Here is a 16,429-nt window from a genome sequence, read left to right on the forward strand (position 1 = left end):
TAGCTGGATTCTTTTCTTCTAGATGGATTATAGATTTCTTCTACTACATCAGCTTCAATTCTGATGGCTACTCGAATGCACCACAGGGATGTACGGTATCTATTATATAGTACGTCAGCTATAAAATACTTTTGCCGCGGCACTCGCGGGGATGTGCACTCACTTGCACGAGGGTAATGCCAAATTAGCCCAAAGAAACTTTCGGCGACTTTTTATAATACTTGAACTCGCTATTTTAGTCAGTTTTTTAATTTAGTTTTGACACATTGCTTCTTTTTATCCATTACTCAACCATCCATATCCTATTGGTTTGCTTTATCAGTTGTAGAACGTGAGTCGAACTATTTTCTATCCTTGCTTTCTCGAACCGCTTGAAAATTCTTATTGGATAAAGCCAGAGACGATATGGAGAATGCTCATTATTAAGTCGAAAAGAGTTTTCAGAGCCCCCAAACCATCTACACCCGTTTCTGATATACCCATAGGCAGCCTCCGTATTTCTTAACACCATGTATACCGGAAGATACGGTTACATTTAAATAAAATTATTAACAATCATGTAACACCCTTGTACTAAGTTCTGGGCTTGTGTTACCCGTCGGCGGGTTCTCACTCCATACTTCCGATATCCGGTATGCACTGATACTTGACAATTGCTAATGTATAATTAAACGTGCTAGAGTTTCATACTCAACGCATGCTTCTCAATTTTTGATGCATGTACGGTTGACGAAGGTCTAACTGCTTCAAATAATCTTGGAAAAGGATTATTGGTGGCATGGAGGTAAATGGCTAGATGCATTCCCGCGATTAAACCGGGAAGGGCCTACGGAGCCCAAACCATCAGCCACTGCCTCCGATACGCTCAGAGGCAGCCTCCTTATAACTGCCCCCCCTCCCGTACAATTGAGAGCATTAAAATAGTACCGAGCTTTTTTAAATTCTAATGTACGGATAAATGCACTTTAAATAGTTGGACATACCTTATGTCAAGTAATAGCCCGAGTCCCTCTTAAGGCAACTAAGATAGGTGACTGGCTAGAACTTTTGCCGAAGAGGCCATACAGAAGATCCCGTGATTGCTAAATACTATGGAGCCCATTGCTAAATGTTATGACGTTCACAGCGATGGCAGTAACCATGAATAAGCAGCAAATCCACAATTGTTTTATCCTCACTCCTCCAGGATTGAGAAAATGAACCTCCGATATTCCATGTTTGAAACACTTTTCCTGCCAGGAGGCTTTGAAATTGTCTTCGAATCCTTGTGTCGAGTATTCGCCTGCAATTGTCAAAAGAAGCCAAAAGAAAGTCCCACGCAGATTTATCCATTGTTATTCGTTAACTCGCTTAAGATACGCTCCCAGCGATTATAACATTTCAACAACGTTAGTAATTATCCTATTACAAATAAATAAAAAAGATTTATCTAAAAATAGACAGACTTATATATGTCTGCAGAATAAGGTGGTTGGGACCGGAGCTTGTTCCGATCCCATTTCTGATTGTCATCGATCGGTGTCACGTCAGAGTGACAGGCAACGCCATCTGGTTTTGACAACTGGCAACTATTAAATAATCCGCTTCCCTGATATATATGAGGAGAACAGAATTTTTTATATATTTGATAACTCGCTCAGGATACGCTCCTAACGAATTTATCGTATTTAAACGAAGGTAGTATATTAATGGATAATACAACAACTCCGTTTACATCGCATGACATTATGCCGAGAGCGTTAAACAAGCGATGAGTCCTCTTGCTTTTTGCAATGCCCGTTAGTTGAATAAAATTGGGCCATAACTGCTGAAAATCGGAGACATATACCTAACCTTATTGTACGTTATAACACAGCCGTGTTCGGTAAGCTCAGAATCCACTACAGTATTGGTATATATAATACCAAGCAATAGAACAGTATTACATGCATGTAGAAACTTGTTACACAAGAGATTCAAATGACTCACCCGTTGTCCATTTTGTTACCTTTGAATTTCACAAAAGCAAAATCTCTTGATGAGGATGAACATCTTTGCTGGAGGCCTTCCGAGGAGTAGGCCCGATATAGAAATCCGGTTCACGATGTGAAGAAATTCCATCTCCAACACTACACTTACCACAGCACTTTCACTTTTAAACGATGTTACTCTGATGGGAAATAACGACGCTATGAGGTAAGCGATCGTGTTATCTTCCTTCTTGCTCACACTGCGGGAGCGAGGGGAGCGGCATCAGGGAGAGTCCCTATTGCCGGGTATCACTCTGCACCTATTAAAATGGGTGCGTCTTCGGGTTGTGGCTGTAGAGGCGCTACTTGACCGAGAGGGGAGTAATTTTAGGATAGATGGAGGCTAGGAGGGGGAGGATGAGCTAGAGTCGCCTGGGCGGTCAGCCCAGCCGGGTGAGACCCTCGGCTACCCGAGAGAGGCCCAGCTTAGGCGACCAGCGACCGAGGCGACAGCTCAGGAATCGGATGTTGGGGGGGAGAGGAGATCCCTGGGGAGACGGCGCGCATCTGGTGGTCTTGAGTGCCACGGGGCGATATCCTTAAGGTGCAAGTGGTCTGATACATCGGCACGGCGGAACGCGTTGGACGCGAGCCGGCCGATGTGCTCCTCCAGGCTTTCCATCTTGAGATCGCGGTGGAGCGTTCGGTTGCGGACGAAGAATGGGGCCTGGGTGACTCGCCTTAGGGCAGAGTTTTGGACCACTTGCAGGATGTTTCGTTGGCGAGGGCTGGCAAGGGAGTACCACCCCGGTGACGCGTATGTGAGGCGAGTCCTCACATATGTCTTATAGAGCGCCAGTTTTGTTCGCAGCGGCAGGTGCGAACGAAGAAGAGGACGCAGCAGGAACAACGCTGTCTTGGCGGAGCTGGCAGCTTTGCGGATGTGCCCCGTCATGGTCAACCTCCTATCTATCACCACTCCCAGGTAGGTGGCGTGGGGGCTCCAAGGGATCTGCTGGCCCTGTAGGCTGAGCGGAGGAGGCAACTTGAGATGCGATCCGAAGGAGACGATCTGAGTCTTGCTGACGTTGATGGTGAGCCTCCACTCCGCTAGCCAGTTAGGCAGCAGGTTGAGGGCCCGTTGGAGCTTGACGGCGGCGTGGGAGGGGTTGAGTGATTTCGTGAGGAGGGCGATGTCGTCCGCATACAAAGCCAGCGTGGTGTCCTTAATTGTCGGAACGTCATCGGTGTAGCTGGAGTAAAGCGCCGGGGACCAGGTGCTGCCCTGCGGCACGCCTGCTGTGGCTGGGTGACTCCTGGAGATGCTTCCTTCAACTCTCACACGAAAGGTCCTGCCACGGAGGAAGGCGGCTAGGACGAGAGCGAGGTGGTGAGGCATGCCGGCATTGAGGATCTTGAGGAGCAGTCCAGGGTGCCAAACGCGGTCGAAGGCGCTGGCCACATCCAGGAATGCTGCTGCTGGGCTCTCCTTCCGGTTGAAGGTAGCGGCGGCGAAGTGGAGGACTCTTGCCACTTGTAGCGTGGTTGAGTGTCCACTGCGGAAGCCAAACTGCTCGGGCCGCGGCTGTAGGTGCGGCATGAGAAGCGGGAGGGTAAGCTTCTCGAACAGTTTGGCTGTAGAACTCAATAAGGTGATAGGGCGGTAGCTCTTTGGGTGTCGCGTGTTCTTCCCGGGCTTAGGAATCGTGATCACCAGACCCTCTTTCCACGCCTGAGGGAAGTAGCCCAGGCGCGGAATGGCGCTAAAGAGTCTGGTGAGGCTGGCGATGTACTTTGGCGGGAGGTGTCGGAGAGCCCCGTTGGTAACCCCGTCCTTGCCAGGGGCTTTCTTCGGTTTCAAGCGTAGGATCTCCTTCTTTACAGATGAAGGTGAGAAGAAGGGTGGTGGCGGCAATGGTAGAAGAGGAGAGCGCAGGCGATTTTCGACCTCGGCTTCTATAGCCGCATGGCGCTCCGGACGCTCGCTGGGGTTGGGTCTGAACTGCGTTGACAGGTAGTCCGCCATGATCTCCGCTCTGTCGCTCGCCGAGTAGCGGAGGGTCCCGTCCGGGTGGAGAAGAGGTCTCACCGGAGGTTTCTTCTTTGTTATCTGGCGGCATAGTTTGTTGAGCGAGGGCTGGTCGTCGTGCGCCTCCGCAATTCGCCGGTCCCACGCGTCGCTCGCCGTGTCTTCAAGGGCGGCCCTTATGTCTTCAATGAGCTTATTGAGCTTTCGTTTGAGGCTAGGGTCCCTGGACACCTGCCAGTCGGCGCGAATCCTCCTTTTGCGCTCGACTAGCACCTGTACCCGCCGTGGGATTGGCGGACGTGCATGAGAAGTGACGGGAAGAGTGGCGTCGCGCATTGCAGTCTGGATTGAGGACGTCAGCTCGTGTTCCAGGCGGTCTATGCTCTCGACGCTGTTGGGAGGCTCTACGCTTGGAGGCTTCTGATTGAGGAGGGCCTCGAATTTCTCCCAGCAGATTCTTCTGGAGGAAGGTGGGCCACCGGCCAACGTCATTCTGCCCGAGAGTAGAACGAGGACGGGTAGGTGGTCGGAGCCGAAGGCGTCTGAGAGGGTCTCTAGGTCCAAAGCTGCGATCCCCCTGTGAACCACCAGATCAATGGTGGAAGGCAAATGGGAGGCGGTGTTCGAGTAGTGGGTTGGCTCGTCGGGACCCACCACCTCGTAGCCATGCCGTATGGAGTCGTTGTATAGGCGGCGACCAGTGGTACAGGCCGTCGGGCACCTCCAGGCGGGGTGCTTGGCGTTCCAGTCCCCAGCGGCGAGGGTGGGGGTGGAACTGCCAAGCAAGCGTTGAACTTCACTGGTGCGCAAGACAAGAGGGCATGGGCGGTAGACGGCGTAGAGTCTAATGGCACTGGAGCCTAGCTGTACTTCGATACCCAGAGATTGGAACGACTGGGCATCGAGGTCTGGAAGCTGGTCAAACACCAGGCTACGGCGCACGGCAATTAGAAGCCCGCGCATGGGCTTCTCTGGAGTGGCATCCAGCCGCAGGACATGGTAGCCCGGCAGATGGGCGGAGAGCGACGAGTGGAGATGCGTTTCATTGACGAGTGCCACGTCGACTCGATGTTCACGAAGGATAAAGCGGAGGAAGGGCAGGCGACGTCGCAGGCCTGCGGCGTTCCAGTATACCAGGCGAAGTGCTTCAGCCATTGAGAAGAAGATTGGTCATCCCATTTATAACACACTGGACAGGGTCACGGCCCTCCTTCAAGGCAAGGAGGACCTCCTTCAGGGTGTCGATGGCCCTGTCGATAGTAGTGTGTGTCGGCTGATGGGTTGTAGCCGGGCGAGTTGCGCGAGTGGCATCAGGGGCCACGGAAGAGGTTCTCCGAGAGGCTTGCTGAGTAGTAGTGGGGGCCGTGGCAGCGGCAGCGATGTCGGCGGGCGGGACTGCCTCGTTTGCCTTCTGCCTCCTTGTCCTTTTGCCGCCTCTTTTCCTGTATCTCCTGCCTGCATTCTCCGTCGGGAGGTTTGCGGAGGCCATCAGATTGGAGGCGGTGCCCTCGGCTTCAATCGTATTGATGGTGACTCGGGGGGCGGCGGTTCTTGGTTTGGAGGAGTCTACACGAGAGAGAGCCACTGTGCCGGCCCTCTTGTTTCTTAACTCGCGCTTAAATTGTGGGCAAGCGGTGTAGTTTGCCGGGTGTGCACCTTTACAATTGGCGCAGGTGGCGGCGACGTCTAGGGGCCTCGGGCAGTCGCGCGCGAGGTGCTCTTCGCCGCACCTCACGCATGCCAGCCGCCGGTGGCACCCGTGGCTGGAGTGCCGGAATGCCTGGCAGCGGTGACACTGCGCCGGGCCCCTCTTGCTCCTCCAAGCTTCTATTTTGATACCTGGCATGAATAGCAACTCCGTCACGTTGTAGATGCCAGGTATCAGGTCCGGGGTGTTAGACAGAATGGCGAAGAAGATGCACCCCGGCCTCCCCTTCCTTGCTTTGATAGGGCGGACATACTCGGCGGTGAAGCCGAGGCCCGCCAGGGCATCAGTAATTTCCTCCGGGGTAGTAGAGACAGGTAGCCCCCTGATGGCTACCTTCTTGCTTTTGTCCGCCGGGAGGGCGTAGGAGAACCAAGATAAGGCCTCGCTCTTCTCAAGCTCGGAGAGGTACCGCTGTATTACGCGGTACTCTTCCTCCGAGCTAGGTGAAAATCTGACGCCTCGTCCGAATGGTCGTGCGCTGGGTGCCTGGCCAATCCTGTCCCTGAGCGTCTTGAAGTGCGACGCCCAGTTGGGTAGATTTTCCACAATCAGAGGCGGAAGTCTGGGTTTCTTCGGCGCAGTAGGTGCGGTAGAAGAAGGGGGAGCGGCAGGAAGCTGCGCTGGGAGGCTCGAACCGGCTGCCCGGAGCGCGTCGGCAAAGGTTCCCGTGCTCGTGCCGTCAATCGAATAAGTTGAGGCTGTGGTGTCTGTGCTGGGAAGGCCGGTGACGGCGGCCGAAGTGCCAGCGGTGAAGGCAAACGGTTGTCCTCTTTGAGAAGCCGGGAGGCGGAGGCGCGGATCGTGGGTGTTCGCGAGTCGCGAGTGGTCGCGAGGGGGGGGTGGTTGAGCGCACAGCCTCTTCGGCGTCGTCCATACGGGTTCGGAGGCGTCATCGGAAGTGCGTGGGCGCCTTGCGGGAGTCTGGCTTAGTGGAGCGATGTCAATCGCGTCGCGGGCCCCTCCTGGCCCCGTAGCTGAGGTTGGGCCAATGCCGGCGCTAGCGCGGTCTAGCTCCCTACCCTTATCGTTGAGGTACATGGCAATATGTGCCATCAACGAATGGGAGAGAACCCCACGCTTCTGCAACTCGGCTATGGCAATCATGTCCGATTGCAGAGTGGAGCGCGGCGATAGCTCCAAATCCATGCGCGGGGGTGCGGAAGGAGAGCGGCGAGGTCGGGGGGCATCCCTGGCAACAGGTCTGCACCGTTGCAGAGTCACTTCATATTCGGATTCGGCGACCGACGCGGAGGGCGCGGCGGCGGCGGGGCCGGGGGCGGCGGCGGGGCCAGCGGCGCGCACTTGGGCGGCGGCAGCGGAGGTACGCGCGGGGTCGGCGGCAGCGGAGCCAGCGGCAGACGCGGCGGGCGCGGCGGCGGCGCGCGCGGGGGCGGCGGCAGCGGAGGTACGCGCGGGGTCGGCGGCAGCGGAGCCAGCGGCAGACGCGGCGGGCGCGGCGGCGGCGCGCGCGGGGGCGGCGGCAGCGGAGCCAGCGGCAGACGCGGCGGGCGCAGCGGCGGCGTGCGCGGGGGCGGCGGCAGCAAAGCCAGCGGCAGACGCGGCGGGCGCAGCGGCGGCGCGCGCTGGAGGCGGGGTGGTTACACTGGGAGCTGAGGTGCGAGGGAGATGGTGACCCCTCGCCCCTTCATCCCTTGCACTCGAAAGCGCCCGGGCGCGTGCGGGGGAACGCGAGCGCGATCTTCTTCCTTGACGGCCGCTCATACTGATGCGGGTGCAGTCAGGCTTGTCGTCCGTTTCGGCAGTCCTCGGTCATCGTCGTGCGGCTGACCGTGAGGTCGGGGGGGAGATGGTTACACCCGATGGTTTACGAGCGATGGTTACACTCGATGGTTTACGGGCGTCTCCGATGCCGGAGGCGTCTCCACGCTGGGGAGCGCAGGCGAAACTTGTAGATTTATTTCACCAGAAATAATCACAAGTTATCTTGAATGTTGATTGTTGAACTCGGGCCGATGTAGTGGGAGGTCTTCTAAGGTGTTCACTCTTCGACGGACGTGCGAATCCTTTAAAAATAAAATCCGAAATTATGAGGTAAGAAGCGTAGTGTCGCCTATTATACGTTCCGGCGCCCTACCACCTGAGACCACGTGACTTCCGGCGATCGCTGATTGGTCGAAGACAGCAACCGGAAGTGAAAATCATTGGATAATCAAAGGGAAGTATACAGCGCCCTCTCACAGATGCTGTGCATCGTCACATCCCAAATAATATTAAAATTTTATATTAAATTCTGAGCGAGTATCTGCTGAAAGTTATTTTTATGTAATATAACATTAGCCTTTTTTACTAATGGAAAAATTATGCTTGTCATTTATATACATGTGTGTTTTTTTTATTTGTTATCTTTATGTCTATAGACATAAAAAAATAAAGAGTCTCTTTGTGATTTCATAATAACCGTGTTTATTCAAGTGCATATAGAGTTGGCTTATGTTTAAACGCTGTCCAAAAATATACCTATTTTACTACCAATAAAATGCGAAACGTTTACCAAAAATAAATTATAATATAAATGGTCACCAAATGACTTTTTCTAAAATAAAAATATATAAAGTAAGTAAATTCAATATTTCTTATTATTGAATGCCATAAAAACATATAGACCATTTAAACTTACTTCACACTAAATATACTATATTGTCACTAAATAAATGTCATCGATATTTTCACGAGGTCACGAGTTTTAATTTTGTCATTTTTATTGGGCTAAAGCTTTCGATCGCTAGAACATTTTTTAAATACCAAACAATGTTGCCAAACATACATATTGTTATACGACATTATTTAAATTTGATAATATAGGTAAATACTATATGTAACATCACGCTATATCCCGCATATAGCAGGGTATGCAGAAAGAACCTACTGTTAATGATCCGTTCTCCGCTTTCCGCCGAATATTTCGAGGCATTGCGTGGTTTTTCCCTTTGTGTCAAAGTAAAAAATAAATAAATAATAAATAATAATTTATTCCCCCGAGTGTTGATCAAACTCACAACCGCCGCGTTATTGTTATATAAACATCACAAGCAAAATTAAAACACATGTTTTATTTTCATTTCAAATTATTGGGTTAATAGAGCAACAATATATTTATTTTGGACGACGTCAAACTAATTTGAAGTAAGGTTTTTGGTAGTAAGTTAGACATTATTTGGTGACCATTTATTGTTTTGGGAAACAAAAAGAATATTTGTAAAATGTGTGCGGTTATTATATTTATTTATTTTGGATCACAATAGGACGTACATTAGGACCCTTTTTATATAGTCAAGTCAATTTTTTTGGAGTTAATTGTTATATTTGGTACTTAGGCTTAGGATCTTAATTTTTTTTCTATTGTTCGTCTTTCTTGTTTGCCCGGACTTATCTCCGGAACAGCTGATCTGATTGTTATGGGACTAGCATTGAAAGATAGAAGGGTTTGTGGGGCAAAATACAGGCTACTTTTTATCCTGAAATTCCTTTCGGATCATGGTTTATACAGAAAAAGCCACGTTTACCTACCGCCTACCTAGATGTGAAATATCTAAACATTTAAAAAATGCTAAGCCGCTAGTTTCACATATATATAAAATATATCTTATGTTAAATGTGTCACATTTATTATTATGTATATTTATTTATTCATATTTTTTCTTTAATATATTTTTTATGCTTAAGGTTACCTGAAAGTGATAGTTAATTAGATGTTAATGAAGATGACTGATAAGGTCGCCCTTGCATGCTAGTTATGTTTTCCTCAAATACATACTGTTTTTTTTTTCTTGTAATTTTTATTTTGTATATGCATGTTTTTATATGACATTTGCCATAACAGATACGATTGCTCTGATATTGTGAATAGTATAAGCTATGGAGTGCCTACTAGATCATATAGGCGGGCCTGTCGTTCCACCCATCATCTTTTTGCCACACGAACGACTCGTACTAATGCAGGCCTACGTGCACCTATTCAGCACACATTAAATTCCTACAACAGCAACTTTAGCCATATCGACATTTTTGCAAATATTGTAAGCGTTTACAAAAGATTGCTATTTGAGGAACTGTATGATGACACTTAATAAATTGTACAGAATTACAATGTACAATCGACTCTCAACTTTTAAAACTTATTTACTATATCTATGGTAAACGATGTGGATTTCACAATTATTATATGTATAAATTATATTATATATAAATTATGTTATTGTGATATTGTTAGTTTACCTCAATAAATCAAAAAAAAAAAAAAATAATAATATAAAGTTTTATTTATTTATCTATAATTGTCACGCTGCAAATATCAAAAGTAGCCAAATATTATTACGTTTTTATTTATTTTAATTTCCTAATAATTTTATTGTTCTCTTATAGGTCCTAGATGGTATCCCATATTTGGATGTAACAATGTAATGCAGAGCAGAATCCAAAAACATGGATCACAGTGGAAAGCCTTGTATGAGATGGCGAAAGAATATAACACTGATATATTAGGACTTAAGTTAGGTCATGAAAATGTAGTTGTTGTCTTCGGTGAGAAGTATGTAAATCAAGTAAGCTCCGATAAGGAATTCGATGCGCGCCCGGATAGTTTTACTCTACGATTGCGATGTTTGGGCAAAAGAATAGGTATATATTTACATCATATTTTAAACAATAAATATATAAAGTACACGAATAGATTTTTTTATTTTTTATCCACAATAGGGTAATAGCAAAGTTTTTAACGCAAAAGGTTAAAAACTTTGCTATTATTGCGATTATGTGACGCCTTTTTTAAAAATAGAATAAAAAAATTTAACTATTTTTTTTAGGAATGACATTCGTAGATGGGCCCATGTGGCGAGAGCATCGAATGTTTACAATGAAACATTTAAGACATGTTGGGTTTGGCAAACCGTCAATGGACAAAGATATACAAGATTCGATGATTTCATTGCTATCTTATATAGAAAAAAGCAACGGCAGCCCTATAAATATTAAAGCGGTGATCTCAATGTGCACTATGAATGTACTTTGGAAGTACACTGGAGGTATTATTTTACATCATACTACATTTTATTATTTATACTTAATTTCTTTTTAAATTAATTGTACATCGTCTACTGATGAAACTAAGCGTGGGAAATTGACTTAAAATTCAAAGACATTTCAAGTACTCTCGGGTATTCAAAATTTGCGATATATGAGTTTTATTATTATTTTGCTATTTGACACTTTAAGGCCAGTTTCACCGGTTATGATTAAAGTTTCAGATAGTTATGTGATAGTATATGTAATCTATCAGATAGACTCTGCTGATATTTTTTTCCGTTTCACCTTTAAGCGGAACGGCAACAACATAAAAAAACCATTTTTTGCGTTTCGTCACTTCTACGTAAATTATCATCATTGGAAAACAATTTAATAAAAAATAAATAATGAATACTTTTTATTTACAATAATTCATGTAGAATAATATAGTATTCAGCTTACTTAGAATGACGCTGTATTTCTAGCGAGGTAGCCAGAGAGAACGGAACGGCAAAAGTTACGATCTCTACATATGTTATAATTTTGATTTTGCCCATCTTATAATTTTAATGAAATGCAAAACACCCAATAGTGCCACAAAACTCTTGGATAACGTTCATATCATCCAATTAATGCGCGAGTCCCTTGAAATCAAAGTTTGTAGCTTATCTGGTAGACAAGGCTATCAAGAACTTTATCAGCCAGTGGTGAAATCGGCCCTAAAACATATTTAATTAAGTATGTATTAAAATTATATTTTTTAGGTGAATACATAAAAGATAAGAAACTTTTGAATTTTATTAAGCTGCTAAGCGACAGAACTAAAATAACAATGATGGCTGGAGGCTGGCTTAATCAGTGGCCTTGGCTTCGTTACTTGGCTCCTGAGTGGTCCGGATATTCAAAAGTTATTGGGATGAACGAACAAATGGTAGAAATTATAAATGTATGTATTTCACTACACTGGGATTTTATGACACTAAACTTATAGTCTATGCGACACTCTATTTTATTTCCTCAAAATAAATTGAATAAAATAAATATTGTCTTTGTATATATTTTTTTATTTTGTTGATTTAAAAAACATAGTAGTGCGTAATCCTTATTAGAATTTTTAATTATTTAAATATTTAATAATCACTTATAAGTAATAATTAGTTATGACTAAACAGTTATTAACATATTATATCATTAATTATATGAGTAAAATAAATTATAATTTATTATTTTATTAATCATTCGTCAACAAATCACTTTATTTTTACGTTTTTTTTATCAAAAATATGAAGAAAATTGTTTTGATGGATTTGCTGTTTCTTACTAAACGTTACTTTCGCGCCAAAAATATTTTAATCACTTCTTTATTATTTATCACAATAATCAAATGAATATACCATCCGCTTCCCACCATTTACTACATCAAAAATTGTCCTAAATCTATCTCCGTACTAATTTTTTAACCACATTCTTTGAAAGATTTACGAATGTAAGGAAGGTACAAATTGAGGTAACGGATTTTGTCTTTTGTTTCAGGATTCCATAAGCAAACATTTAAATAAGGAAATAGAGGGCACTGATTATATGTATTTCTTTTTAGAAGAAATGTACAAGCAAAAGCCGACGTATACACGTAAGTTAGCATTGTAAAAACCTTAGGTAACGTAGGTACATAAGATACCATAAGTCTGTTACCTTTATATATTCTTTATTCAATAATATTTAATTTTTATTTCAGTTGATCAACTAACAGGAATATGCCTAGATTTATTAATAGCAGGTGCCCAAACTGTTGGTAATACATTTGACTTTGTAGTAATAGCGGCTTTACGAAACAGAGAAATACAAGATAAAGTTTATAATGAAATTATTAATACTATAGGAGAAAAAATGCCCTCATGGGACGACAGCGGAAGGTAACGTCATACGCTTTAGTCTAGTCATTTAAGGTTTTTTTTTCGGGATTAGCTTTGTAATAAAGCACCTTCAACTCTGTCCCTAACTCTAATTAAGTCGCTTTCTCATTATACTACAATAATTCTTTCAAATTTTATAGTACAACTAGCGGTCCGCTCGCGGTTCACCCGCGTGAACTATGTTATTATTAATTTCTGTCTCCATGGCTACGTCCTAGTGACGTCTATGCAAAATTTGAGACTCCTAGCATTTGTAGTAACGAAGTTTCATACAAACTTTCGACCCCAAAAACAACCCTTTAGAAATCGAATATTGCAAATTCCCGTCTTAGCGAGCACCTACGTCCTATAAATAACTCCTATGAAAAATTTGAGATTTCTAGCACATGTAGTTTCTGAGATTTCGTGATGAGTGAGTGACCTTTCGATTTTATATATATAGATGAGACATGTTTTTTGAAATTGCAAAATACAAATGAAAAGCTCATATTTATTTTCTTTTTTATATAAGCTCTTTACCTACTTATTATTTTTATTATTATTTTACTACGTCCCACACATGATTTTTTTTTGAAATGGACACAATAATTATTTATTATTATATTAAACTTTTCAATAATTATTAACTAATAACTTAATTTAACTTAATTTACTTTCACACTGCTCCTAAAGCGGGGTAGTCAGAGAGAACAGGGCGTCAAACGCAACGGTATTAAGTAATGAAGTATTATAATATAGATTGAAATATAAATCATAGTCCTTAAGAGTATCCTTTCCGAGAATATGAGGCAATGTATGCATGCACGGCATGGTATGTAAGGCAGTTAAATTTTACTAAATAATTAAGATCTTTATACGGTAATGCTTCATACTAAGACAAATGGAATATACTTTGTAAATAATTACATATAAATATAATAATCAATAATTACACTATATTTAAAATATTTCATTGTTAGTGAGTATCAATTTATATATGTGAGTTAAGGCTGGAAGCCTTCCTTGAGGAAAATAAAATAAAATAAATAAGCAACGTTTAGTGAAATTTTACATTTTTTAGGTCATTGTAATATGTGAGAAGTAACCATCTATATAATGTATAAATATAACTATCGCAGGATTTGCATGGACATCTTCTTATCCTCCCCTTAACCATATCTTCTTAGGCACCCCCATGTCCTGTGGACATGAACTAGCTGATTTGATTGATCGATTTACATTGATTTCAGATTGGTATACACGAGTGCATTTCTGGCAGAAGCTCAAAGATTCTACACGATAGCTCCTTTCAGTGGTCCTAGGAGAACACTAAGTGACGTTCAAATGGGAAAATACACGGTGCCGAAAGGTACCACAGTTCTCATCTCATTAGAAGATATCCACTACGATAAACAATACTGGGAGGAGCCAGAGAAGTTTAATCCAGACAGATTTATAGATGAAAAGGGTGTCTTAAAAACATCGACAATGTCTTTTCCCTTTGGATTGGGTAGGTCCCATATTTAATTTTTGCCTTTAGATAGAGAGCGCCGTATGCAGAATTTTTCGATTCTAATCTTTCTATGACATTAATCACTGTAATTAACATTAACAATATTTTAATTTATGCTTAGATTTAAACCCATTTTTTTCGATCATGAGGTTAATGCTGTTAGCCCTATTGGCTTTTACAGCGACATCGGTTGGGTACGGAAGAGGGTACTCTGTCGCTGAATTTGCTATAGATGGAGCTATATTATTATGAACTCAAATCATAGATGGCGCTGCTCTTGAGAAATATTGTTTTTGCTATAATTTAAATGGATATAACAGATTAGGAAAACTTTGTAAATGAAGTCGTTCATGAAACATAACGACTTTGTTATCATATCCACACAAACTGTTGTTACAAAAAATCTTTAAATTAGTGCTTCCAAAGTAGCGCATAGGTCGAGAATGAGTAAAGTTTCTCTAGGTACTCCATCATTATAATTTGGTCAGTTGGAAAACGAACTTTGATTGAATTGTTCCCACTTTTTATTTACAGTAATTAATAAAGTAAAAGTTACATTTAATATAATATTATTGTTTTGTAACATACTTGTATCACTTTTTAGTCCTCATAGTTTTACAATTATACATATTTAATTATAAAAAAGGCTTTATTTTTTCTCAATATTATTTTCGAAGTTTTAGGAACATGAACATTTTGTACTCAAAACCTTAGGTGTTAAATTAATTTTAATTTGGTTAATATTTATTTTCCAGGTCGTAGAAAGTGTCCCGGCCAGCCTTTAGCTAAAGCGGCATTATTCTTAATGTTAGTGAGAATATTACAAAAATACAGAATCGAATGTGTCAATGGTGAGCTACCGTCTGATGAAAAAATTTATGGAATGCTCTGCGAAGCCAAACCGTTTACTGCGCGATTTATTAAGAGAGACAATTGAAAACTGACTAAGGATTAATTAATGTTTATAAAGGCCTAGGTTCAGGGTAACATGTTGATTTACAAATAAATTATGCCCCATTACTGAAGATTATTGTTTATTTTTTCAACTTTATGCTTTTTTCCACATAGCAAGATAAACAGAGTGCCCAGTGTCAAAATACTTTGTTCTCCAATTTTGAATTTGGAATATTGTGTGCTAAAAGACATGGGATAGGATCGAAAAGTAAAGATAAGCTAGTAACGTAAATTTACCGCCTTCAAAAGTTTTTTTGGTATTTAAGTATTATTTAAAAATTTAAGTATTTCAGTATGTGCTTTATTAAGTTTGCTACTGCCGAAATTTTTAATTAACTGAAAAACACTACTGTCAAGTGACCAAGTGCCAGTTGTACTGTTCAGAAATACAATTTTAACAAATATATATATAACAGGATAAAAAAAATTATCTTTATAATTATTTTAGTATGCTGCTTTCAACCGTCGAAATATATTTTTTATCTCGTGTATGTACACTTACGTGTTCGGTCGGCACCAGCGCCGTATTGTCGTGACTTCGTTTAAGGTTCACCATACCGTACTAGTCTATTTTAATTTGTTTCTATATTTTAGGATCTTATATTTTCTAGCTGGTTTTTCTCATGTAGTAACTTTAGTAAACTGATGGTTAATTATTTTATGTTCAAATGACGCTTGTAACTTCTTATTTTGAATAAAATGTTATCCATACAATTAATTTATTAGTACACTCGTTTTTTACCACATTTAGTTAATAAAAAATATGGTACGCATTTGCGTAGAATATAATCTATATATATAAAAGGACTTGTCCTCACTGACTGAGGTAAGACGCACGCACAGGCGTAACCGCTGTGCGTAGAAACGTGAAATTTGGACAGATATTTAGTTTCGTAATCTGGACATCCACTAAGAAGAGATTTAAAAAAATTTTAACCCTAAAGGGGTGAAATAGGGGTTCAAAGATTGTATGGAAAAATTTTGAAATCGGCACCGATTTTTATAAAATTTGAAATTTAGATTTTTAAAAGTATTTCATTGAACACGTGTTTCATCGTTTTCTAGAATTCTCCCCCTGAGGGTACAAATAAGGGATTGAAAGTTTGTATAGATTATTTTTTAAATCGACACCGATTATTATAAAATTTTAAATTTAGACTCTTAAAAATATTTAATTGAACATGTGTTTTATGGTTTTCTAGAATTCACCCCCTAAGGGTGCAAATAAGGGGTTGAAAGTTTGTATTGAAAAATCTTTAAATCGCCACCGATTTTTATAAATTTAGAGTCTTAAAAATATTTCATTGAACACATGTTTCGTGGTTTATTAGAATTCACCCCTAAATAAGTAAGCGAAGCTGC

At 42.4% G+C, this 16,429-nt stretch overlaps 1 protein-coding gene across 1 annotated transcript in view; it reads left to right on the forward strand.

The window, feature by feature from the left end:
- Positions 1-15,138, forward strand: part of LOC146527238 (putative cytochrome P450 305a1) — a 49,895-nt gene extending 34,757 nt beyond the window's left edge. The window contains exons 4-10 of the mRNA XM_085206298.1: positions 10,070-10,324; positions 10,510-10,728; positions 11,473-11,654; positions 12,242-12,338; positions 12,444-12,621; positions 13,851-14,110; positions 14,869-15,138. Of these exons, the coding sequence (XP_085062424.1) occupies positions 10,108-10,324; positions 10,510-10,728; positions 11,473-11,654; positions 12,242-12,338; positions 12,444-12,621; positions 13,851-14,110; positions 14,869-15,050 (1,335 nt within the window). The 5' untranslated portion in view covers positions 10,070-10,107 and the 3' untranslated portion in view covers positions 15,051-15,138. The remainder of the gene's footprint in view (positions 1-10,069; positions 10,325-10,509; positions 10,729-11,472; positions 11,655-12,241; positions 12,339-12,443; positions 12,622-13,850; positions 14,111-14,868) is intronic.
- Positions 15,139-16,429: the final 1,291 nt, after the last annotated feature.

Source organism: Heliconius melpomene, chromosome 21 (genome assembly GCF_056956725.1).
Source record: "Heliconius melpomene rosina isolate 202511_hmr_F chromosome 21, ASM5695672v1, whole genome shotgun sequence".
Taxonomy (NCBI): domain Eukaryota; kingdom Metazoa; phylum Arthropoda; class Insecta; order Lepidoptera; family Nymphalidae; genus Heliconius; species Heliconius melpomene.